The sequence below is a fragment of the Tachypleus tridentatus genome, chromosome 11 (assembly GCF_004210375.1).
Source record: "Tachypleus tridentatus isolate NWPU-2018 chromosome 11, ASM421037v1, whole genome shotgun sequence".
Classification (NCBI taxonomy): domain Eukaryota; kingdom Metazoa; phylum Arthropoda; class Merostomata; order Xiphosura; family Limulidae; genus Tachypleus; species Tachypleus tridentatus.
In genome coordinates, this window is record NC_134835.1 from 91,259,112 (window position 1) to 91,285,967 (window position 26,856).

General features: G+C 33.2%; 1 protein-coding gene and 1 long non-coding RNA gene across 2 annotated transcripts in view; one reads left to right on the plus strand and one right to left on the minus strand.

Annotated features, from left to right (window-relative positions):
- LOC143232750 (uncharacterized) overlaps positions 1–26,856 on the minus strand; it is a 48,837-nt gene that overhangs the window by 12,464 nt on the left and 9,517 nt on the right. Inside the window, exon 2 of the mRNA XM_076468557.1 lies at positions 1,738–1,922. Coding sequence (XP_076324672.1) covers positions 1,738–1,922 — 185 coding nt within the window. The remainder of the gene's footprint in view (positions 1–1,737; positions 1,923–26,856) is intronic.
- The window catches only part of LOC143232751 (uncharacterized), a 44,940-nt gene continuing 33,899 nt past the window's right edge, over positions 15,816–26,856 (plus strand). Inside the window, exon 1 of the long non-coding RNA XR_013017716.1 lies at positions 15,816–16,083. This is a non-coding gene — a long non-coding RNA (uncharacterized LOC143232751). The remainder of the gene's footprint in view (positions 16,084–26,856) is intronic.

Genomic DNA, 26,856 nt, shown 5'->3' on the forward strand with positions numbered 1-26,856 from the left:
TTCCTCTTAGATTCGAAACTATAACACGGCGTATTCTTTAATCCTTCCTTCTAGATTTTTCATATATCTATAACAGAAGGGTAACTGGTATTACAGCATCTATTGTTAAACACTTTAAACACGTAAGTAATAGTGTGACATGAAGAGATGAGGCTTTAAGTCATCAGTCCAAATTATTTCGTATTTTGTATATCGTGCCACAGCAGAAGTGTGGTCACCTTTTAATTTGAACATTGACTAACAGATGGCAGGGCCGTAGTGGCAATGTAATGACGTTAATGTTAGCCCTTTTTTTCAGCATTACTTTTGAACTGCTACAAAAACGTCAATTTGTTTATGGTTTTTCAAGGCTAAATAAAATATAATAACTTGAATTATAAATGACAGAAAACATTTACAATGGAAGAATAAGTTGCATAAGGCTGTCACAATGTTCATCAATTATCGCACATTAGGCAAGATAAACACATAAAGATAATTTCATATTGACATTAAACGATAAAGAAACTTGGAATAAACAAAAATATGTTATAAATCGGGTTTAGTTTGGTTGGTTTGTAAGCACAAAGCTATGAAATAGATATCGAAACCCAATTCTAAGCGCATTAAGCCTTTAGACTTATCATTGCATCACTGAGAGGCTATAAGTTGGGAGTTAGAACTGACAGAAAAAGCCATCTTTGAAATTGTTGTTTTATTCACAAATTCACATTTGTAATGCAACTTAACACCGTTGATGTATCGCTTAAATTTAACATGAATAATAATCAGCTGGATAATGTGGTACTGACACGTTATTTAAGAGTTGGATAAGTATGGTATTGACGCATTATTTAAGGATCAAATAAGAAACGTCACCTTCAACAGTGACATTTGTTTTCTGTATTATTTTTTCTGATGTTTCTTAATTCATTTCATGTTATCTGAAAAATAAAATAAAAGTATGTTCAAGGCTTAATACAATGATTCGAAATTATTAACTTGGATAGAATTATCTAGTGTGTATTTCTAAGCAAAAACAGGCTCCCAGTGGCACAGCGGTATGTCTGCAGACCTATAACGCTAGAATCCGGTTTTCGATACCCGTGGTTGTCAGAACACAGATAGCTCATCGTGTAGTTTCGTTCTTAATTACAAACAACGACAACTAAATAAAAACAGCTTCTGTAACGTGTACGTGTAATGTAGAGGGCCAATGACCAGTATGTGTAATCATTACTATCTGTCTCAAATCGCTGCGCCTGAAATGTAAACTGTATGCAGGTTTGAAGAATGCACAGACTTGACAAATTTACTTGTCACGGCTGGGTCGAAATAATCAAACGTGTAATTACTTCGCTTATGAAACTGAATCTCCTCATTTCTCTGTCTTTTATGGTGGTGATTTGAATATCAAACTTCCTAAATGTGTGTCTATAGGCATATATCAAGTATAATCCACAGGTTACACCATGGAGCGTAAAGACAAGCCAAATTGGTACGTAATCTCTACGAAAGATTCACACGGAATGCTTCTTCAAAGACATTCCTACGTACACTTATGTGTCTACAGTGCATGTGTAAAAGAAACAGCGACCAGCCATGTCCGGATGCCTGAAATTGTAGTGTGTCTAATAGCTATCTTAAATTAGAACTAATTCCGCATGTAATAAAGATTTTCGGAACTAGTTTTTAATGAGCCATAAAATTGTACTAATTTTGTTTTTGTGGGGATTAATACCCCTATCACAGCATTACCTGCACTCTTGACTCCACTAAATCTAATCTCATCGCCAGGGCTTCTCGCATGAAAACGTCTGGATAGTGGCTGGCCTGAAAGGCTTTCTCCATTTCCTCCAACTGCCAGCCGTTGAAATTGGTTCTTGTCCGACGTCGCTTTCCCTGTCCACCGCCCCCTAGCGACTCTTTTTCGCTGTCCGAGTCTGTGGTAAAAATAGATCAGTTAGACTGCAGATAAGTACAGAATTAGAAATAAATATTAACCTATTATGAACAAGGATTTTGCGTTTCAGATAACTAAAATGTTTACGAATAACTAAGCCTACACCAAATATTCTAAATTCTTCTTAACAGAGGAAATGAATGATGGGGGTCTCTCAACGATTCTTTAATGAAAGCTCGCACTCCCAGATTTAATAACGCAACATGCGTTCGATAAGCGACAAATTACATTATGAAGGTTTTCAGTTAATAGCTGTAATTCTGACAGTGGATCACCTGTTATGACAAGATATAAACCATCAAAAATAACTATCTTCAACTTTCAATACATAGAAAATGTTACACGTGTATTTTGAAGGTTACGAAGGGAGAGAAACAACGTAGCATTAGACATCTTAGCTTACTGTATTATTAGGGCACTCTCAGAAGATACTGTATTAATACTGAGCTTTTTATGTCCCGCTTTGAAGGCAGGTACAAGTCTATTCTGTATCTACAGAGGTTGAATATGATATAATATAACAATTTTGAAGCCTTGCTACGTCGCTGTATTTCATATAGTTACTTCTGGTCATGTTCTATCTGACAGCCCTGCAACGTAGTTTCAATTGAGAAAGACTCCGGAGTAAAGTTGTCATGTCATAAGCTCACCACTACAACTACAACTTTCTGTTTACTTTCTATAAGCCATCTTAGTGTAGAAGGACGATAATTTAACAGTTCAGTTGCACAGAACCTCATAGGTATTGTGTCAAGCAACTTGACTTAACATTGAATAGTACAAATGCCTTTCTCATTCTCTTGTTTCTTGTGGATATGCAACAGAAAAAAGAGAGATATGTTAACCTCGTTTTCAGATGGACATTCTTCTCGATCATATTGCGTACTATTGCCTGTAGCACGTGTCTATCGTATTCATAGTTTATCATCCTTTACAAGACACAGTACTTTGCTTAGAATAACTGAGACACAACTTGTTGAAGGACTCTTTCTGAAAAATTCTGATGGTATTATTTTGTCTTCCAGTTCCCTTAAATTCAAGGAATATCTTCACTTTGAAAATTCTATATCGACTGTGGTTTTCACAATGCTTGATTATTTGCATATTACTCGTTTTTAACGTAATATAATCGACTTCGGTACTTTTTGCCTTTAAAATTCATAGCCTTTTGCCATGTTTGGAAAGTATAAAATCAGGCAATATCGAAGAGCAGAATTCTTAAAATGTGTATAAATTGGTGGAAAAGTGAGAAAACTTAGCAGGCGCTTGAGGATCAGTATACATTACTCTCTAAACACGCCAAACAAAACAACCTTTTTACAGCCTATAAATATTATTTTTGAATATACTTGATTACATAATGTGGAAACATTCAAAACATTAAAATTCTGAATTACATTATTTTTATCTTATTCCAACTAAAATCCCTGGAATCTACATTTTATTATTTCACAATTCGGTTTCGTATTTTGTTTTTCAGGCCTTCCTCAGTTTCGCTGTTACTACAAAAGACATTTGAGGATTTGAACATGTGGAGAGATTGTTTGTGGTATAGTTAGTTCTTTATGGGTTGAATGATTCTAAGCAGAGAAAAATTGTTTACAACGTACGTAGAAAAATATTGTTTAAAATGTAGTTCTTTATAAAAACGTTAAATAAGAGTAAACGTAGGAAAACTTTTGTAGCGTCGTTAAAGAATTCAACTGTTACTTCGTACATTCAGTTATCATATAATATTAAATACCTGCAAAACATATACTAACTAATAACGTATATTTCAAGTAATTGTGTATGATATCAAATCAAGGTATTTCAAAAATCTCTTTTTTATAATTAAAACATTTTACTTCATTCATTTTGAAACATACAGTTTCCTGTAAGCCGATTTTCACAAGTAAAATTTATGTGGTTATTTCAAGCTTAAATTATTAAGCTTCATCTACGTTGTCTAAAAAGTGCAGGGTGAGCTTTTAAATTTGAATAAACTAAACTCTGTATTCAGTAAGTATAGTGAATGTAATGTTACTTCTGTACATAGTATATCATTTATGTATGTAGCCACTGATGCTTCCAGCCCAGCATGATAATAAAGAGTGCATGTATTTAAACATATTCTCTCTATAAAATTATTAACTCATATGCAAGAGAAAGTGCCACGTTTCGCTATGAAGGGGAAAAAGTGCCTTACAAACAACATCTAATAGAAATATTAAGTTCTTAATTGGTATCCGTGGAGTCTGTATATTAACAGAAAGTACTCGAGATAACGAAAGAAACGTAAACTATTCAAAATATTACATTTAATCTTATCAGAAAATACATTGTCATATGAAATACCTTTACGTTCTCATGTTCAACCAATCAAAATGTTTTAGTAAAGTTAAGAAAGTCTGGCTCTGTGTGTTTGGTTAATTTTATATAATGCACTGTACACTACAAAGCGTACTTTGGAATTATGTTCTATTTTGGAACGTTTATTGGCAAACTGTATTGATACATAAAACGGCCTAAAAATAATTTCGCATTTCTTCTCTAACACATTATTTCTTAAATTCATATACACGTATATTTGTTTTATGGTAATTTCACATATATCTTTGTTCTGTAGACATTTTTTACAGATGTCTCATTTTATTTCGTAAACAACAACATATTCAAATGCATGAATATCTAATGTGAGTGTCTACATTTTTCAGATTTCAACATACAATAGATTAACAATGTCTTCGATATCTGGAACTACCAAAGAAACGTCAGTCGTCAGTAAAAGGTTGTAACGCTAAATAAAATATGACCCCCTTAAAGCTTTAAGAAACATTAGAATAAGAAAGCTGAGCAAACTTCTTTACTCAGTCTGAAGTTTAGAACGAAAATGTAACCGAATGAGTTTTATTTATAACTTTCTTTAATATACTCAGTTCATTGAAATCGCAACGAGTGATTGAATTTTATTCACCTATTTGTGACAGGGCTGTGAGTTGTTTAATGATAATATTATGTGCATTCTCTAAAAAAACACATAGAGACAAAAACACATATCGTAACAGTGACAAACTACAATCTGTTGATATGTAAAACTGAAAACTTTGTTCAAGAAGCGATGATTTCTTTAAACTTTCAACTGCACAAAGTTTTTATTTTTTAATTGTTAGGAGAAAATCAATAGTTTATTTCTGTCTTTGAAAATATATACTAACTATTGTAAGAATATTGCAAGAAAAGTGGCTCCTCGGTATGTCTGCGGACTTACAATGCTGAAAACCGGGTTTCGATACCCGTGGTGGGCAGAGCACGGATAGCCCATTGTGTAGTTTTGTGCTTAATTCAAAAACAAACAAAAAAAAACAACAGCAAGAGAAGAAAAGAAAAATGGTTCCAACAACAACAGAAAACTAACTGAAATGTTTGGAAAATACATTTTCATATTCAATAATAATAACTGATCCTGTGCACTCAGTTAGTTCATGTGCAAATGTTAAACGAACAGAGTTTGGAAAAACTACTTAAAACTGGCTTGAGATGTACGAAATGAAATTTGAAACCTTACATATATATATGTATTTGACATTTCAGTCGTAATTGTTAATTTTCGTAAAATAGAATAAAACAGATGAGATATAAATAATACCAAAAACATTGGGACTGTCGATTTTAAACATGGACTTTTGCTGCTTTACTCATTAACACTAAACCAAGACTCCCAACTAGTAAAAACAATAAAATGTTACTTCCATTAATATTTTAAACCCAGTCATGTTCTCATCAGATCCACACACGTCCTCTCGAAAAACACAATAAGCAGATGTTTCTGTTACTTATGGTAGTTGTACACCGTTTTTCATCATAAATTTCCCATTTTTTTATACCATGGAAGCTGAATAATTACAATCATAACCACGTTGATCGCTCAGTAGACTCCAGCCCTTCCATGAAAATCTTCGAGTGTAGCGGATGCTAGCCTGCAGCTCTTTCATAGATATCCTCGAGTGTTGTAGGTGTGATAGCCTGCAGCTCTTCCATAGAGACCCTTGAGTGCAGCGGATGTACGTTACCCGCTAGTACATCGCTAAGTCTACAGATTTACAACTCTAAAATCAGGGGTTCTATTTCCCTCCGTAGACACAGCTGATAGCCCGATGTGGCTTTGCTATAAGAAAACACACACACACAAACACATGTAACGGATGTGTTAGTCTGTAGTCCTATCATAAAGTCATTCCATGGAGATCCTCGAATACCAGATGAATTGCTTCGTTTCGCAAAGCGTTTTCGAAGTCTATATAGATTAAAGAGTGTTTAATTTTGGATAGCCGGGCCGATATTTATCAATAGCACGCCCAACGGAATGAAATATCTTGAACAGACATATCATCAGAACTACAACCATTTCTGATTAAAGAGTGGTGATATTGTCTCCAACTGATTGATAACAACAGATTCTGAGTCTGTGAGGCAGTACGCCATTGGATTCAAGTACAAACTCAATAGAAAGAGGCCCACTGATAACTACGGAGATGCCGTTAACACATCTTTGGTAATGTATTAAAATTGACAGTGTATCGGAAAAAAACAACAACAACAGCAACTTATTTTGTCATTACGTAACATGGTATAAGGTCTCAACTGAAAATCTAAGCAAAGTAATTTTCCTGGACTATATCGACATCTGAAATTTAATCACATATTTTTATACCTGAAAATTGAGAATTTATCGCATTTTATAAAAACTGTCTTCCAAATCCACGTGCTTTGGAAAAGGCTAAAGTAGATTTCTCTAGTCATAAATCTATCTTATTTATTGTCTAATAACTGAGAATTCTATATGAATCAGATATAACTACTGAATTTAATCGCCTGTGATGCCGCAGTTCGCATCTGTAGTAACACTTCATCGCACTTGTGTATGTAAATTGTTATTATAAAGGCAATTAATCCTCTGTAATGAAGCATTTCTTCTTTTCTGTCACTTTTCTATTCTTCCATTTGAACATGCATGAGAACAGAAACGTTTATGATAATTAGGTTGACAAACACGAAAACACTTCACTTTTTTTAAATACGTCTAAAGTATTATAACTCACTGTCGTGGACTGGAATTTCTATGTGTAAGTAGTCTTGAACAAGTAACCAAACATCAATGTTTGTAAAACAAAGAAGTCATGATTTACACTTTGTATTAACGTAAATAGTTAATATATCGTGCCGGTTTGACACGAAAGTACGAGTATATCCCGGGTCTTTTGTTAATGTCTCCGACCACACAAAACGAAGCATAGGTAGTGTATAGGCCAGTAAACAAGGGGTGACACGCCTCCCTACTGGAATTCGGGAATACACTTATTATTATTAGTATACAGTTAACTGTAAAAAAAAGTTGGTTTGGTTTAGTTCGGGCTTTAGCACAAATCTACTTGTTCATGATTTCGAAATAGATGATTTTAGAAAAGGCAGCTAATCACCAATGCCTTCCGCCAACGCTTTGGCTGTTTCAATCGGTTAGTGAGACTCTTATAACAAACCCCCAGACAAATAGTGTCGAGCACGATGTTTTCTTCATTTTGAGGAAACTGGAAGATACCTACAAATCCTCTGTTTCACAGTCCTGAACGCTAACGACTTGGCCACGACCCATGCATGCCCTGTAAAGACGAAACTGTGCATGGAGAGATGTTACTAGAACTGTAACACGACAGAACACTATTACTCTGTCTAGTCAACAGAATTTATCTAACAGAACTACCACATTTTTAATGCTTTTTTGTACCAAAACTTTCGTAAAATCTCAGTTCTTGATTGATGTAAAAAGGATGAGGAAATGGATAAAAACAAATATCTTATTTTAAAAAATCGGTTAACTGAAATTAGTTTTTGTTCAAGTTTTCATAGTACATTGTATATAGTACATTGCAGAAAATTTTAGCAAAACACTCGTCTCTAGATACATTTGGAAGGTCCATTAATTAGTACTATTATACCCCAAACTCGGATTTTTTTACATTTGTACACAAGTATTTCGTTTTAGACTTTAGAGCGTAAATAAGCATAGCCATGACATGTTTCATAATTAAGCGTTATGTTGTTTCTTTCATTCAAAAGTTGAATAATGTCTTGTTCATTTGTTTTCAGTTTAGCACAAAACTACACTATGGGCTATCTGTGTTGAGCCCACTACAAATGTCGAAATGCGGTTTCTAGTGTTATAAGTCCGCAGACTTGCTGCTGTGCAACTAAGAGTGGAGAAGATAATATTTTAATTTTTTTATCTGTTCAATCATTATTTATCAAAATGATAAATTTATTGTTGCATGGTTGTGAGCAAACTGGACAGGACAAAGAAAAAAATCATAACGTAATTATTCTTCAGTGACAAAAATAATTTGAATATAGTTGTAGAAAAAATAAATGATATTATTTAACAATAAATTATATAAATTACAATTATTTCAAAACAAGCGGTTCAAATTTTAAATATAAATTATCATGAATAAGAAATATTTAATATTAGTTGAAATTTTAAATCCTAAGTGATTAAAATGATTAAACAAAAAAAAATTATCCAACGACCTCTCATAGTCCAGTATTTGACGCGTACCTATATAAGGGACCCTAATTATCCAAAAAGCTTAAAACTACGATGGACCGTTTCCTCAAATAAACAACATCTTTATCAATTTTGTGTCCATAGCTTTAAGTTAGTTGTTTTCGTAAGTCGCAAAATTTCAAGTTGAGCTGAGATTGTTTTGGTTTCGTTTTGTTCTCTGTACTTGACATTAATGTAGACGTTTATCTTTCATAACTGTGCCGACTCTGGACCTAAAAATGAAAAACTATAAATCCACTAACATTGAATATTAGTTATGAAAAGACTAAGGGTAGCAACAACAAAACGTGAGTATAACATATAAATTAACTATATGCATACCATCATTGTTTATAAACTTCTATTTTTCCTATTTTGTACAATAATTTTGAAGGTTTAATAAACGTTCTGAGCTCGACCCTGAGTAGTTCAGCCTTATAAGGCTGAAAATTCGGGTTTGGATACCTGCAGTGGGCAGAGCTTGGATAGTTCAACTTATAGCTGTTTGCTGAACAATAAGCCAACATTAATAAAAATTCCTTTATTAATGACATAAAGACATAACCTTATATTTCTTCTCCTTGTCATGGTTTTAGTCTCATGAATATACAGACAGTTTTGCTTTTGTCTTCTGTATTTTGCTACGTACTATAGAGATAATTCATAAATATAGTTCCTGTTGTTTTCCTAAGCTACACAAGGGCTATATATACGAATTGTCTCAAGTTTTGAAATGATAAACCAGTGCAGGGGTTGTCAACCTATGAATCGCGAGCCAAACCTGGTTCTTCGAATGACGAAGAATGGTTCTTGAGTCTCTTACCCAATTACACATACTTTGATATCCTTTAATTATAGGATCTTTGAAAAAAAGAACAAAAGTTGCCGACCCTGGACGAGAGGGAACGCAATATTATGTCACTTTTACAATAAATCCACGACTCCAACGTGTGGAGTATGACTTGTTTTCTTTTGAGAAAACGGGACGCAAACCATGAGCCCGCGGTTTCACTGTCCAACACACCATTATTGTGGTACGCTCTGTTCATATAAACTATAAATGTTGAATGCGAAATAGCTTTCACGTGACATTCATTGAAAACATACCATCACATTAAAGGCATGAAATGAAATTTTGGATATTATATATAAATAACTTCTGAGAAACGTTTTCCTGCTTTACGGGAGTAATTCTCAGTTAATGGAACTTAAAATAATAGGAAATAGACACAGAAAAAAATATTGATAAAGGGTTATAACCTTAAGTAAGAGTAAAATACCAAGATCGCATGCCCCATCATCATTTCGTGTTTTGCTGTAAATAACTGACGTAACAGAAGAGCTGCCCCCGAAGGAAGTTCTGAGTGAAGATATGGTGTTAGTTCTTGCTGTGCAATTAAAAACAATATTGTGCTATTAGTCTTTTCCCTAAAAGTCTTACATGTAAACGACCGAAAAATGATAATAATTAGAATTCACTTCTTAATGTTGTTCACACCGTTACTGTTGTCATTCATGAAAATTGATGATACATATAATATATACCGCCTAGATTACTATAATGACTATCGTATCCTGACTGATGAATCCTGGTATTGGCCAAAGGCCTCATTGGTACTGTTTAAGATAGAGGTAGTGTTGTTGAAATATTTTTACCCATGTGTTTTTATAATTTCATATCTGGAAAAAAATACTAATATATTTGCGAAGTTGGTTTTTACTGTGGATATATACATGTTATTCTGTATTCACTATTTATTATATGATTTATTTAGCTGTTATTATTATTATTTTTACGCGGTTCACTTTATATGAGAATAATTAAGACTTCGAATTACCAACGAGCAAACGCAACCATGTTGTTTGATAAAAAATGTCTTATATACAATGTAATTATTTTCACCTAATAGTTACGTGCTAGACTTCATTTAAAATGTTTAACAACAGTGAAAATAGAAATAAGCATTTTATTTTGATTTAACCAATTACCATATCTTGCACGTGTAAAGTTATATTTATTATTTGACTTTTTCTTATCAGACACACCATGTTGTATCTGGAGCTTATTTCCATTCAACCTGCTTACAGTTCCTGATTGACATATATATAAAGGGTTTTGCAGCTGGAAACGTCACTGTAGTTCCATATCCGGCTCATAGTTTGAATAAATCCACAACAGCTTACAAAGAACAATCTTGTTCGTAGGAATTGAACAACGATATTGGCGTAGAGTGGAAAAGTACCAAATCGATATGACGTACAACAGCCTAAACGTAACATGATGAGCCTTTATCTTACTCAGTTTGTTCAGGTAAATTAATTTTAAAATAAAAATATTATTTATTGGAATTTTACACAGCTAAGTGCCGTAATTCGAAAATTTAATAATTGCATCGAAAACGGCAATATATGTATGTATGTATGTATATATATATACGTGTGTGTGTATTTATGGAATGAGAGACTTAGTTACACGGAAAAAAAAGGAAATTAAACACAAATAAACGTTAAGCACGTTCAAAATATTTTCTCTAATTCAACGGATTTCATACCACGTACTGTAATGGAGGTTAGGACCGGACTCTTAAAAACCTTACGGGAATCCCAGTATATCTCCTTTAACAGTAGGTTCAGATAATTAATTAGAAGTGTTAGCTGTCTGCAGAAACCTACTGCCAGAACTTACTAATATGTGCTGAAACTTTATCTTTTTCATACGTGTCTATATTTAAATTGTGTTCATTTATCATTATACCTTATTTCAACTCTCGCTGTAAACTTAAATACTTACAATATATATATTTTTTTAATTAGGCTGAGAAGCTCACTGTTCTAAAACATAAAGTGTCTACTAAGCCTGGTATGAAAACTCTGCTGTGCATCTGATTTTCCTTCTTTTCCTAGTGTGCTGTGTTAAAACCTTTTTTGGGACGCTCTATGCGATAGTAGTTTCGAAAGTCCGTATCTGAGTGGAGCTATTACTGTGTGACATGATTGGCTTACACATAAAGGTATACTGGTTACTTCTACTGCAAACTCGAAATACTTGACGGAGGGGTAAGACATTCGCATGTTTTTAACGCTTACCTTCGTATTAAATAAATAACGTGTGATTTCTTAAAAGTGTGATTTCAGTCTTTGCTACTGAAGATGATTTGATTTTCGCCCAAACCTACACGAGGACTGTTTGCATTAGCCATCGTTAATTTACCAGTGATAGACTAGTGTGAAGACAGCTAGTTAACACCACCCATCGTCAGCTCTTGGGCTACTCTTTTCCCATCAAGTAGTGAGATTTACTTTTCCATTGAAAAGGCGAGCATGTTCGATGACGGGGAATTCGAACCCGCAACCTTCAGAGTACAAGTCGAGCGCATTAACCACTGGACCATATCAGGTCACTGATAGTAAATAATAGATATTTATGTAGTAATTAGCAAGTCGTCATCTATATACAATTACATTTTGACAACGAGCTGTCAAGACAACATCGGACAAGTCCGATGGCGTCTATACATACTTTGATGACCATTCAGAGTCCAACATGTTTGTACCGATACAGCTTAAAAAGTTTGTTTGTTATTTTATGTATTTTTTTTAAAATACATTTTACACAGAGATTATCCTATAGCGTATTTGTAACAGAGTCGTGTATGGTTAGACTAAGTTCAAGTATATGCACGAAACTTATGCTGGGAGCTTAACCTTTTTGCTTTGGTTGTAATCAAATTACAAATTACTCTTGATGTAACTAACACTTAATATAGTAATAGTTTCATAATACTATCTGCTGTGAATAAGCATAACACGCAACGGCTTCAGATAGTTCATTGAAGTATAGTCTATGTTTTATCTGCTGCATCGTTATAGACACCTTATATTATTTCTTTCTGCTTGTATACGTATATACTTATCTAGATTTGATAGACACATATTGTTATAGGAAGAATATGTCATTCGTATATAAGTGGCATCTGTACATTAAAACATAAAACACCTAAATTTATCTTTATCATGCGAGCAGAAACATATTCGGATTGTTCATTAAATATTATTTTTAATGTCAGAGAATGCGGACAAACAATTGTAAACCTTCTGCTACTGTACAACATATTAGTTTACTTACTGATAGATACACAGTTATGTACTGATAACTGTTCGTTGCACGTATTTGTACCAGCTGAGAATCACAACTCTAAACAAAGGTGTGAAGATTGACCTAGCGAGCTGACAAGGAAAACTCAACAATTGTTTAAAACAAACAGGATATTAGTTGAATATTCATTACTATTATTACTCAAACCTCCTCACACATATGATATTGTACACATAATATTTGATGCACTTTATAATAAACTAAATTTAATACTGGCAATTATCACGTTGTATTTTATAAATAATGTTGGTGTGGTGTTTCTCAGTGTAGTTTATACATAGTATAGACCTTTGCCATACCGTTATAGGCATGGCGAAATGACTAGATCCGTTTTGTTAAGGATTGGGAAGCGAACTGAGTAGTTAGGCTAAAGTATATTATTACTGTTTATTGAATCTATTAGACAGTTACACTGAGTCTGTTGAAGTGACATGTTTCAGACAAGCAAAAAACTAAGGTCTATACTACGTAAAACTACGCTGACAAACACCACACCAACAATATTTATAAAATACAATGTGATAACTGCCACGACTCCTATATTGGAAAAACAAGTAGTAAATTTAATACTATTGTAGGTTGTGTGTATGTGAGTTTCTTGTTCAGTATAGACGTTTGTATTGTTGTTTGGCCATAGGGAGATTTGCCATACCGTTAATGGCATGGCGAAATGACTAGATCCGTTTTGTTAAGGATTGGGAAGCGAACTGAGTAGTTAGGCTAAAGTATATTATTACTGTTTATTGAATCTATTAGACAGTTACACTGAGTCTGTTGGAGTGACATGTTTCAGACAAGCAAAAAACTAAGGTCTATACTACGTAAAACTACGCTGACAAACACCACACCAACAATATTTATAAAATACAATGTGATAACTGCCACGACTCCTATATTGGAAAAACAAGTAGTAAATTTAATACTATTGTAGGTTGTGTGTATGTGAGTTTCTTGTTCAGTATAGACGTTTGTATTGTTGTTTGGCCATAGGGAGATTTGCCATACCGTTAATGGCATGGCGAAATGACTAGATCCGTTTTGTTAAGGATTATGAAGCGAACTGAGTAGTTAGGCTAAAGTATATTATTACTGATTATTTAATCTATTATACAGTTACATTGAGTCTCTTAGAGTGACATGTTTCAAATAAGCACTTAGAGCAACAGCATCCACTATCAATTCTTGGACTACTCTTGTTTAATAGAATAGTTAGATGTGACTGTCACTCTTATAACGCACTAACAATAACCCCCCAAAGTGTGAAGCGCAATTTGTAGCAACAGAATTTAACGAACTTGTTAATTATTATAGTTTTAGAAAATGTAGTTTATGTCCTCGACAAAGTTGTGAGAGTTAATTAACATTAACCTTACGTTTTGTAGACCGCGAAAAATTAGTAATTAAGTGAAATTGTTGTGTTGGCGCCTTTTATGAAAGCGGACCTATCAGTGAACGTTAGTTAAGCTAACTGTAGGACTTGTAGTCGAAGAAATGAAACGTTTTTTCTGTCATTAAATGGATAGAGGCTTGCTTTTTACTCACAAATACAAACCTTCACAGCAACACAAACAAGCACATCCTTGTACTGCAATCCGTGTCTTACAGACAGAAATTAAAAACAAACAAACAAGATCTTCGGAACAAAACAAATATTAGCTGTGAAAATGCAATGATCATATAATGTGTGACATTAATGATATTTCTTGAATTAATAATGGTTTATATACTAAATAATACCTGTAGTGTACAAATACATTAAGTATTTCAAACGTTTTAAAGTAGTTGAAGTAACGATCCTTCAAGAGCAATTGTCACGCAATTAACCACATTCGTTACCTTAATATTTTTTTTCTCGATTAAGAATCGCTCAAAAAAAGGCAGATATCACACAGTTTAATTACATTATAGCTTTATTAAGTAAACATGTCTGAAATAACAGTTCTTCACAGACAATTATTATGTAGTTTAGTCACATCCACATCTTTAGTAATATCTGATTATGTTTTGTTTTATATTATCCGTTATAAAAAATAAAAAGTAAACTCAATGACGATCATAGCAACCTCTTACTCGAAGGTTGGTATACATTTCAGTTAATGACTTTTATGTACCGTTCCGCTCGGTTGGAACTGATTGACTTTCATGATTTGAATCGTAATAGCTCTTAAAGTGGTGCGTATCTACAGGAAGTCAGACAATATTATATGGTGCGTCGAGCTACTCTCTTGTGGTAGCCATAATCTAATGGTTATACAAAGCAATTCTAGTTGATATAAGTACATACGACGGGATATAAACTCGACCACCAACATTCATTACGTACATACACAAGGGAACAACGATATTAATCAACAACGTGTTGTTACGGGCTCAGGCATACACATCACATAGCGCTCTAACCAATTATTTGACATATTATAAGATACAATAACTTGGTGCGCGATTAGCCAGCCTGCCAACGTTGGACGTGTGTGAACCTTTGGGTCACGTTAAACTTCCCCATAAACGACATACAGTATTTTGGTGAGACTGAACATAATCAGTACTTAATTTACATGATAGCTAGGAACTGTATCATAACAACGATTTTCTTTGGTAATTTTTCATGATGCTCTAACATAAGTCTATATGACAAGAAGGACACAGAAATGTATTTCAATAGGTTATTTTCTTGCAGGTAATAATAGGTACAAACTAGTTAAAACTTGTCCAGTATGATTAATATTAAATGTATACTTCGTGTAACTCTTCTAGTTAAACGGTGAGGTATCAGGTTATGAAGTCACCTTATTGTTTTATAGTATGTGGAAAATTTTATGTCTTATTCATAATAAAGACATTAAAATAAAGGATAAAGTAAGATAAAAAATAAAATAGTAAAGAACATATATAAAGATCACTGAGTACTTATATCACATGTATATAACTGTAATGTTCATGCTGTAGTTCATGCCGTTAATTTCAAAGTAATCGAGACCTAAGTCAAGTATTTATACTCAAATCGTATCTATATATTAAACAAACAGGTTTTATCTAGCCCCTGGTTCATGTCGCTACAGTGAAACATAGTGAAGCTTAGAGGTGGGGTGGGAGAGAATCGCAGTGGGTAAACGAGTTAGGGGTGAACTGTAATCATGAGGCGAGAGGGGCACGTGCAGCAGCACCACATGTTTTCCGAAACACTAAGTTTAACATAATCTGTCGATAAAGAGAACCACACTAGTAATTAGTTAATACTGTGTACTCCTACAGTTTGTTTGAAAGTGTTTGTAAAATCCGACCTCTACTAAGGTAACCCTCTTTAAAGGGTCGTATAAGGTTTTGACTTTATATTGCCTTCCCCAGTGCGGCCCTGTGCCTTGTCATCGAGGCCTAACGCCGCCGTAGTGTGCCCATCTTAAACAGGTATGTTGCCGTTCATCAGCCTAGGACAGTTTGAAATATTCAGCAACGCCTATTTTGAAGCGTTGTAAATAACTTGAAACTAAACAGTATACTTGCCAAAGCTTGAAAGCTGTGTTTTTGTGAAAGAAGGACTTTATGGTCAATGTATATCCTAGCTTGTAATTATTAGACAGGCAACATTTCGGGAGCTTGGCTGTAAAGTGAAATAATGTATCTGCGCAATAGAGTGTAGTCGTTAAGCAAGTTTAATTCACACTCGTCAGATATGTATATATATAAACATTCTTAAAGAGCAAGAGCTAGCATGCAAAATAATATATATATATATTTATAATATAATATATATATTACATATATATATTATTATTATATTATACATATACAGCTTAATTACATGTTGTAACATTTGCTTTGCAGTTTGAGTTTTCGGTGTGTTGGGTATTATCGTAGATAATAACATATACATAAATGAAGTGAATTTTGAGAGAAATGAATTAAACGTAACTATTAATTTATTTATCCTGCACAAGAAAATTTGTTTAAAAAAGGGAGTTTTGTGACTTTACATAAAATCAGTGACTAGTTTCTTCTTAAATATGAGTACGAAAGGTTAGCTAAGCTTCTTTTGTGTACATTACAGAAAAGTTAAGCTATCTAGTAATAATACTAACGGAAATTGTTCATTAGAAGTATCGATGGTACATATGCTATAAACGAACACAGTGTCACATAAGCTTTAGTTTTCGGTGTTTAAATCAATGACATAATATTAAAATATCAATGTTTTATTAAAACATTTTCAGCCCTAACATGACTACATGATTACATTTGGACGAGCGTGATTACACAATGTTATTCTGGAGCTTGCCAGCTTTTATGGACGACATGAAACCGGTGTACACAATGGCGTGAAACTCGGTATCTAGACCGATTCTGTCTAGGGAAAGAGTCGTGTGACGTTTATGATGATATATATATATATCATAGTCATGCTACAAGGTGTCCATGACTCACAAGAAATGGTACGTTTTTTTTTTAATTGTTCAATAAAAGTTATTATTAGTGGCAGTTATCATATTCAACTACTAGTCCCCACTCGATGCCTCAGCTTCTTATAATAATGCTAAAAATCGGGTTTCGATACTGCTTAGAGAGCCCATTGTGTTGCTTTTCGCCTAACAACGAGAGACGAATGACTACGTGTGTTACCTTCAACTTGACCAACCTGGTTTATGCACCGAGTTTCACAATATTCTGTGCATAGGTTTCCCCTGTTCGCATGTATCAGCATCGGGATTTAGATCTTTGCAGACCTGAGATGGTCAGTTTCACCCTGTACCTCTCCCCCCCTCAGAAGTTATTAGTTTAAACCTGAATATTATTCTAATTATAAAATGAGGATTATGCTTTTGTATTTTCTCCGATCTATTTCAAAGTCATGTCCGCGTATTATAATTAAGAAAATATTAGATATGAGAAATATACTTTCACTTTGTTCGTTATTGCGTAAAAGCCACACATATCACGAACAGTTCTAGTTACGTTTTACATGCCTTTTCATTAGTCTGGTTCCTGACAGAACATTGTACATGAGAATATCCTTTTCGGTGTTCTGTGAGTTAACTAAAATAAAGATGTTATAATCTTAGCTAAAGGTGGCCTTAATTTATATGTTATTGTTAATATATAAACTATTTGGTGAGAGGTGTTTAGGACTAATTTCATCATGTACGCAAAAACGGTCAAACTCAGAAAATATGTGCTTTTATGCCTTTTTTAGAAGTAGTTTAGAGAAATATGTATGAGTCTATTAGTTAGTGTTTGTATGTATTTTGCAAATTTATGTAGAAAGGCACAGAGGAAGTGACGTTTGAAACACACGCTGTTATGGTTATTTGTTTACATGAGACTAAATATAACTACATTTGATAGAAAGAATATACGTACACATGTTTTTATTTCGATCATTTCAAATCTTTTAACGCTTTCTCATTTATTTTATATGACGATTCACATTTCGGTTATATCAATTTCCCCTAGGTAGTTAGTAAGCTGAACATGCAGCTGTAGCAAACAAGATGGGGCGATATTACACATCTGTTAGGGAAGTATTTTTATCACCATTGATATAGAGTAACTAAAACGTGAAAACAAATACTAACACATGTTTTTAATTAAACTGATAAAAGAAACATCAAACTCAAATTACCATACGTTGAAACCCAGCTTTTCATTCAATATTACCTGCTATTAGAGCTATTGCTAGTGGATTCTAGTCTTGCAGTAAAACATAGTTTTTATATTTTACGCATAAAGCACGTGTAAATTTGTAAGTTGTTCATTACTGAAGACAGCAATAAAGTATGATAAAATCAGAAGAACATACGTAGAACAGAAAAGTCAAGAAAATAAGTGACAACCATGTAACAACAGCCTATCTTAGAAGAGACCACCATCAGCATCGAAATCTGATTTTTAGTGTTATGAAAACCTCAGATTTACCGCTGTTACAGATCTATAAGGACAGTATACTTAGCCTCCATTTATAGTTCCATAAGGACAGTCTACCTAAATCCCTCAATAATAGATCTATAAGGAAAGTCTACTTAGTTCCCCAATTATAGATCTACAAGGACAGGCTACTTAGCCCCCCAATTATATATCTATAAGGACAGTCTACTTAGTCCCCAATTATAGATCTATAAGGACAGTCTACTTACCAATTATTGATCTACAAGGGCAGTCTACTTAGCCCCCGAGTTACAGTTCTATAAGGACAGTCTACGTAGTCCTCCAGTTATAGTTTTACAAAGGACAGTCTACTTAGTCCACCATTTATAGTTCTATTAGGACAATCTACTTAATCCCCCAATTATAGATCTATAAGGACAGTCTACTTAGTCCCAAATTATAGATCTACAAGGACAGTCTACGTAGTCCTCCAGTTATAGTTTGATAAGGACTGTCTACTTATTCCACCATTTATAGTTCTATAAGGACAGTCCACTCAGTCCACCAATTATAGTTCCATAAAGATAGTTTACTATGTCCCCCCTTATAAATTTTAAGGACAGTCTACTTAATCCCCCAGTTATATATTTATAAGGACAGTCTACTTAGTCCCCTAGTTATAGTTCCATACGGACAGTCCACTTAGTCCACCAGTTATAGTTCCATAAGGACAGTCTACTTAGTCCACCAGTTATAGTTCTATAAGGATAATTTCTATGTCCCTGAGCTGTAGTTCCATAGGACAGTTTACTGAACTCCTCAGTTATAGTTAGATAAGGACAATATACTACGCCCCTCAGTTATAGTTCCATGAGGACAGTTTACCGAGTCACTTAAATATTTACGATTTTACTACCATTTGCTTTTGTCTCATTAAAAATATGTTCCTCGGGGGAACAGCGTTAATTTATTTTTCGGATTTGCAAGCTAAAACCTAGGATTCGATTCCCTTCGGTGAACAGAATTCCTTATGTAGCTTTGCACTAAAAACACTCCAACAATCTGAATAATATAATATCACAAAAAAAAAAAAGATCATAAGCCTAATAAATGAAGTCCTGGTTGTATTGTTGAAAGGAGTTCTCCCCGCCTTCTAATTAATACAAATTTTACGAGTTTCACGGATAACTTTCATTTAGAGGAAAGGTTTTGTTTTGTTTTTATTATAAATGTTGACAGGTTAAATACAACACGTATGTGCTATTAATATTAAACCCAGAAAGTTCAAAACCTTTTCCATAACATATGAGTAAATTAAATATTTTATTCTTTCAGTTTTATTTATCTTCCCGCAAATATATACAAATTAAGATTAATTATTAATTTGAAAACAACGCGCACTTTACTATAGTATAGTTTCTCAGGCTATATTTTGCGAGGACTGAATGGGTGATTTTCTGCTGGGGAAAATGTTTAATTATACATAAGACAGCTAATCAAAAACATAGCTAAAATCTATTCTTTAAATTATGTTGTGATATACAAAACCTAAACATATTTTACAATAAGTCTTGCAGTAAAACAAAGTTATAGTTGTATAAAAATCACATGTAAATATGCAAATTTTTCATTATCCACTGACGGCAGCAATGTCAGGAGTTAACCACGTACAACAGAATCAGAAAATAAGTAAACACCATGTAAACACCATTTCTAACATTCTTATTACATACTAGTGCATAAAAGTACGTTTGTATCGTTATTTTGCACGAGAGTCGAGGTTCATCACGCGATATGACACCAGTGTCTGTACCATTTAATATTTCAGTATAAAAAAATAAACTGATTTATGTTTCGAAACTGTCATCAACACTAGTGATCATGATGATTCAGCCGTGGATCGACTATTTTTTATGTTGTTTTGTGGTCACGTGAGATGTATTATAATATCTTCAGATTTACAGGAATTTCAACAAGTGTTGCTTTCTGAGCTAGCGTAATTATGTAGAGCACTAGCAGACATAAACGTTGAAATAAGTCCAAAGTGCTGTTACTACATGTATTGTTTCAAGATGTGAAATATATGTCTACCTTAACCCTGCTTCTAAACGAAAGTTCAGTAAAATATATCTGTCAAATATTGAATAATATCTACGCTAGAGGGTTGAGAGTAATGTGGGCTTAATCATTTCGAAATTCTTTTGGTTAAGTAAACATATCTAATGACTACCGAATGTAGTAAAAACTTAAACCGATCCTATAATTATTTTTCAGTCCTCCTCAGGTGCCTACACGTTTAAAAACTAACATTTGAAACCCCAAACGCACTGGTTGTGACAAAGATAAACTAATCCTTCAATTATTTTGGAGTTCCCCTCAGTTAAGTGTACGTTCAGTGAGTATCGGTTGAAATCTGAAACCCGCTAGTTATGAGAAACTTAAATTTATCCTTTGATTATTTCGAAGTTCCCATCACTTACGCACACGTCTGGAAACACAAAGTTGAAATCCGAGACTCGCTGATTGTAAGAAACAAAAACTATTCTTATTTTAATATTTGGGATTTTTTTTTCATAGGTGACAAAAATGTTTAGCAAATACTGACCAGAATGTTATTACTAATAACTTTATATGTTTGTGAGAAACTTAAGTTGATTCTCTATTAATTATTTCTAAGTTCCCCTCGAGTGAGTAACAAACTTTAGGTACTACTAAACAACATTTGATTCACTAACAGTTGCATTCGTTATGAGAAACTGAAACTGATTCTCCTTCAAACGCCTACCAGTAACCAGATGAAGTCCATTCACTAACAGTTCCGACGGTTGGAGGAAGTTAACTGAGCTGAGTTTAAATTTTCTTTACTCCTAAGATTATTTTAGGTTAATAAAGTAATCTAAGGATTATTATTAATAATTTAGTCATGTACGATAAACATAAGTTTACGCACTTTAGTTTTTCCTATTACCCTTGTCCGTGGTTACTGGGCCCTTTGTGTCCTTTTTTCCCATGTATGCAGCTGATGATTCACTAGCATATGACAGTTACAGTTGTATCTTAACGTAAGTTTCACAGTCTATCGCTTCAGAATTATTAAACTAGACAAGGGGGAAAGCGCCCAGTCAACAACACCTACCATCAGCTATTAATTGGCCAAATAGTGGGATATGTTCGTCACTCTTAAAGTGCATCCACAGTCCCAAAGTACGAAGCAAGTTTGTTTTTCTTTCAGTAACAATCTGCAAACCATGAATTTTTAGATTTACAATACAAGCGTGCTAACAACTAGGCCACCTACTGGTTCGTTAACAATTGAAAGTGTTTCTTGATCACTAACGTACCGATTTAGAATAATCCCCACACGAGTGGAATCCTCAGGTTAGTCGCATTAAATTGTATTAAGGCTTTTAGTAACTTACCTGGTGACTATCAAATAAGGTCAAGATTTATCTTTTATATATTTTAAGAGCTTGCAATAACATAATTATAAATTTGCAATAAAATTGTGGTGTCATACAAATCTCAATGGCAAGATGACTTATGACTATATATAGGATATATATAACCACAGATCTTGACTAAGTATTTATAACCTCTCTAAAGTTAGCTTATGGACTTAGTGATATTTGTTTAATCTGGAATATTACGAAGATGGATCTCTCTTTTCCTTTTTTCTTCTTGTTTTCTGATCTATGAACAAAACTATACGGTTAAATAACACATTCTCTAAACATATACTTGAATGGCCCAAAATATTGTTAATAACGAGGATACGCAGCTGAGTGTGTGTTTTCTTATAGCAAGACCACAGCGGGCTATCTGATGAGTCCACAGAGAGGAATGGAACCCCCCACTTTAAGGATGTAAATCCGTAGACTTACCGCTGTACCAGCAAGGGACGATACGTAATTGATGAAACGATGCATTTTAATCATTATGAGTAAACATAACTGTATATTAAGATTGTTATTTTCATTTCTCGATTGATGTTTAACTCTGATATATATAGGTAGCGCACTCTCATGAAAAGTTAAAACTTGTAAAAATACGAACATGTTTCTAGTTCACTTTTACTATATGTAACAACAAAAAACTCAAAGTAAAATGGAATAGTAGACGATCTATAGATTAGTTTTTGATATGTAATTACGACAACATAATTATAACAATTTTTAAAAGATATAATCTAAATGGAAATTCATACATACATACACCAAAAACAAACAAACAAGATGTACAAAAAACAGAAACAATTATATGTAAGGTAAATAAAAAAACACCTTCATACTGAGATGCAAAAACATGTTTATAGTAATGTACCCAATAAACGTATACACAGTAAGGTGTACATGTAACAAAATAAGGTAAGATGTATAAGAAATATTCACATGTAAAGTAGCACAATGAAACATCTATATAGTAAGATGCAAAACGAAACACGTACACAGTGAGGTGTAAAAGAAGATGACTACACAGTAATAACGCAAAGAAATATATGTTAGTAAGACATACAAAAACATATACATAGTAAAATGTACAGGGCAGGATTCACATAATAAATTGTTCAAAAACATCTAAATAATAAGATATATATAAGTTAGATGACATGATTCATTTGTAAACATCTAACAGTGAGTAATACAAGGTACGGCTAGACAGCAGGATTCATTTGTAAACAGGTGCACAGTAAGTTGTACAAGGTACATCTAGACAGCAGCACTCATTGTGTAACATCTACGCAGTAAGTATTACAAGGTACAATTAGGCAGCAGAATTCATTTATAAACAGGTACACAGTGGTCTCACAACTAAACGTTTATATAGCAGGATTAATAAAACAACACCTTTCTAATTACATAAATAATATGGACATTCTAGATGCAACAAAACATTCTAGATGTAACAATACATTCTAGATGCAACAATGCATTCTAAATGTAATAATATATTCTAGGTGTAACAATGCATTCTGTATCTAACAACACATTCTAGATGTAACAATACATCCCACAAGTAACAATGGTCACAAAAACTTCAATGTGCATACAACAGGATACAATAAAACCAAAAACTAATACACGCACGATGTACAAAACAACGTATTCATAACATGATACATAAAGAAAGAGATGTGTGTCAGAATCCGTTTAAGAAATGTTTTTATCTAGAAAGATGGTCAAGTAGCTTTTCATCAACTATACTCAAGGGGACAATTGTAACATGGTGAAGTCTACAAGAAAACATGTATTTATTGATATGTAGAAGGAAACAAATACATGGAAGGACAAAACAAAAACAGAAAAAACATTGATGTAACATGATGTGCAAGTAATCACTTCTAGAAAAATGTACATATATATATATATATATAACTGTAAAAGAAAATTCGATATTATATGTCTTCTTGACACTATGCAAGCTATATAGCACTCAAATATGAAGTAGAAGCATTAATTGTTTTAATATAATTTTATATAACATTTTGGTATTAGATAACTATTACATTGCTGTAAGTTCACATTATTCGCCCTTATGAATCTTCTGCAAGGAAAATCACTGAAACAATTATACATCATTTCTTTGGTTTGTTTTCAATTTCGCGCAAAGCTACTTGAAAGCTATCTGCGCTAGCCGTCCCTAATTTAGCAGTGTAAGGCTAGAGGTAAGGCAGCTAGTCATCACCACCTACCGCCAACTCTTGGACTACTCTTTTACCAACGAATAGTGCGATTGACCGTCACATTATAACATACCCACAGCTGAAAAAGCATATACTTTCTTTGATATGTCGTTAACCATACGAAACTGTGTGGGAAATCACTGAATATTTGAAAAAAAACAACAAATTATATTAGAAGAACCCTTCCATTTTAATATTTTCCGTGCTCGGGTTTCTTGTTTACATAATAAATTTGTATACTTGTAAAATAAGTTGGCTTATCACTCGCATCAAAGCTTTAACAGATGCAGTAGTTCGATCCAGTAAGTATACTAATTAAGGAATAGTCTATTTATATCTGTCGCGAAAGATTTGTGTAGCCACAGGAAAAAAAAAAAAAATCATATTATTCGAAAGAAACCTATTGTAGTGTGCTGCCATCTTTCGGAGTTATTAGAATATAGTAAATCAAAAACAGTGCAATTAAAAAAAAACAAAAAAACAAGGAAAAGTAATATTGAAATGCATACTTGCCACAATCCAGAAAATCTTCATTACACAATTTGGCTGCATTCAATAATTATCATGGCGGCGCTTATATCCTAGCCAGGAAACTGGGTATCGTTGATTCTACATTAGATAATATTTGATTTTTATACGTGTCCAAAGTTAGACAGAAACGCCCCTTTCCTTACCTTTGAAATATATTTCTATTAAATCGTGTAAGCCAAATCACTACTATTAGAAATCCTGATTATATTATATAGTAGAAAATACAGTTTACATTGTGTTAAGGGAACACTGGACATTAAAATTACGGTACCAAACGCTTGCCAATCCAAGATCCGTGACTCAAGGTTCAAGACCAGAAAGTGTTCATGTGCTTAGTGGCCACATATCAATTTCAAAGGACCAAATTAGCACGTAAGGCCTGTAATCAATAACAACCTTTACTTTGTAGCATCAAATACATGTTTATGTTACATTTTATCGCCTTAACGATCTACAATGTTTACTAAGTACGGAAAAAAGAAAGTTCTCTCTAACCTCCGGTTCGTTACAAGCATCTATATACACATACACAGATATTATTATTAACATACGTATTCGGAGGCATGTAACAAAAACAGGTACTAACCTTTAGATGTTTACACGAGTATAAATTACATACACTCTCCTATCTCAGAAACCAGATCTGTACTTACAAATTTTCACACTTAAACTAAAGTACAGACATCTGTGGATCCATCATTATTCTACTTAGCTGTCTTTCTGTCCATGTTTCTTGCAATCTGTTATCTGCAATAGTTTTTTTTAATCAAGTATTCATTTTAAGTTAAAAAGAATAAAAATGCCAATCAGACCTGCAGAGTCTAAATCCTTGTAATTAGAGCTTCAACTGGACACGGAATGCAAGATTGTATTTCAAATGTATGTATTTTCTACAATATATACAAAATAGTGGAGCCTAAATACATTAAGAAAACGTATTCCTGATTTCTCCAAGCCCGTTCCCTTGGCTGTGGTTTCGCTACAAATATTTCAAAACCTGATGTATTTTAACGGATTGTCGTACAATATAGCATGCCATACTTTAATATGTGCGTTGATTCTCGTAACAGATTTTAGAATATGATTTAATGTTTCGTGACATTGATTTTATTAACAATTCTTTGTAATTATATTTTACAAACTGATTCAAAGATCCTTTCGTTTTACGTAATGGTTGAATAACAAACAGTAATAAAAACATTAAATCTGAATTTAGTTTTGGAATGAAATTTGATGGTTAGTGAAATTTTGATGCAAAGTGTAGTCTACTTTACTAGTCAAGAAAGTGGTAAAAGCAAGACATGATGATTTGACAAAGAATTACTGGATATAACTTTGAGAAAAGCCAGAAAGACCTTGTAAACATTAGTAAGTTAATATCTAAGCTTTAATGTTCAATTAAATGAATGTTATTTGTTTAATCATACTTTCTATAAGACCTAAATCTGGTATACTTACAATCATTGTGCATGTACCTTGAATGGGTTACATATTCTAATATTCAGCTAAAACCTAAAACTTAAATGTCCAGACATTAAACATTAATTTTAAATGCTATTTTGCATCCAAGTTGCTAAAGTTTAATTACAACCATTTCCATTCATTTGTGATATGCTCCTTTCTTATGTATCAAAACTTCCAATTGTAAGGAAAAGTAGGACAACTATTACACATAAGATTTAAGACAAAAAAAACAACAATCCAATAACTTACAGTTTACATTTTTATGTTTTTATTTCCTGTTCAACCAAAAAGGTAAAGTTTGAGAACTGCTCACTAGAACTTGTTATGCACTTGAAAAAAAGTGTTTGCCAGTTTCTACCTGATATATGGAGTCATGTTGATGTTTGCGAAAAATATACTATTTTATATTTTCATTTAAAATACATGCATTCAAAACAGATGTTGTATGTTATAGTTTTTGGTTTTCTTTTTACTTCCAGAAACCTTTCGACAAGAAAACAATTGAAAATTTCTAAATTTTTATAAAATAATTTTGTTTATTCCATTCAGCTGACTCCAGACCAACCTTTCATGTCCTGTCTCTATATAAGGCATGTAATATTTTTATGTCTTTCCAGACAAACACGAAACAGAGTTTTAATTAACTT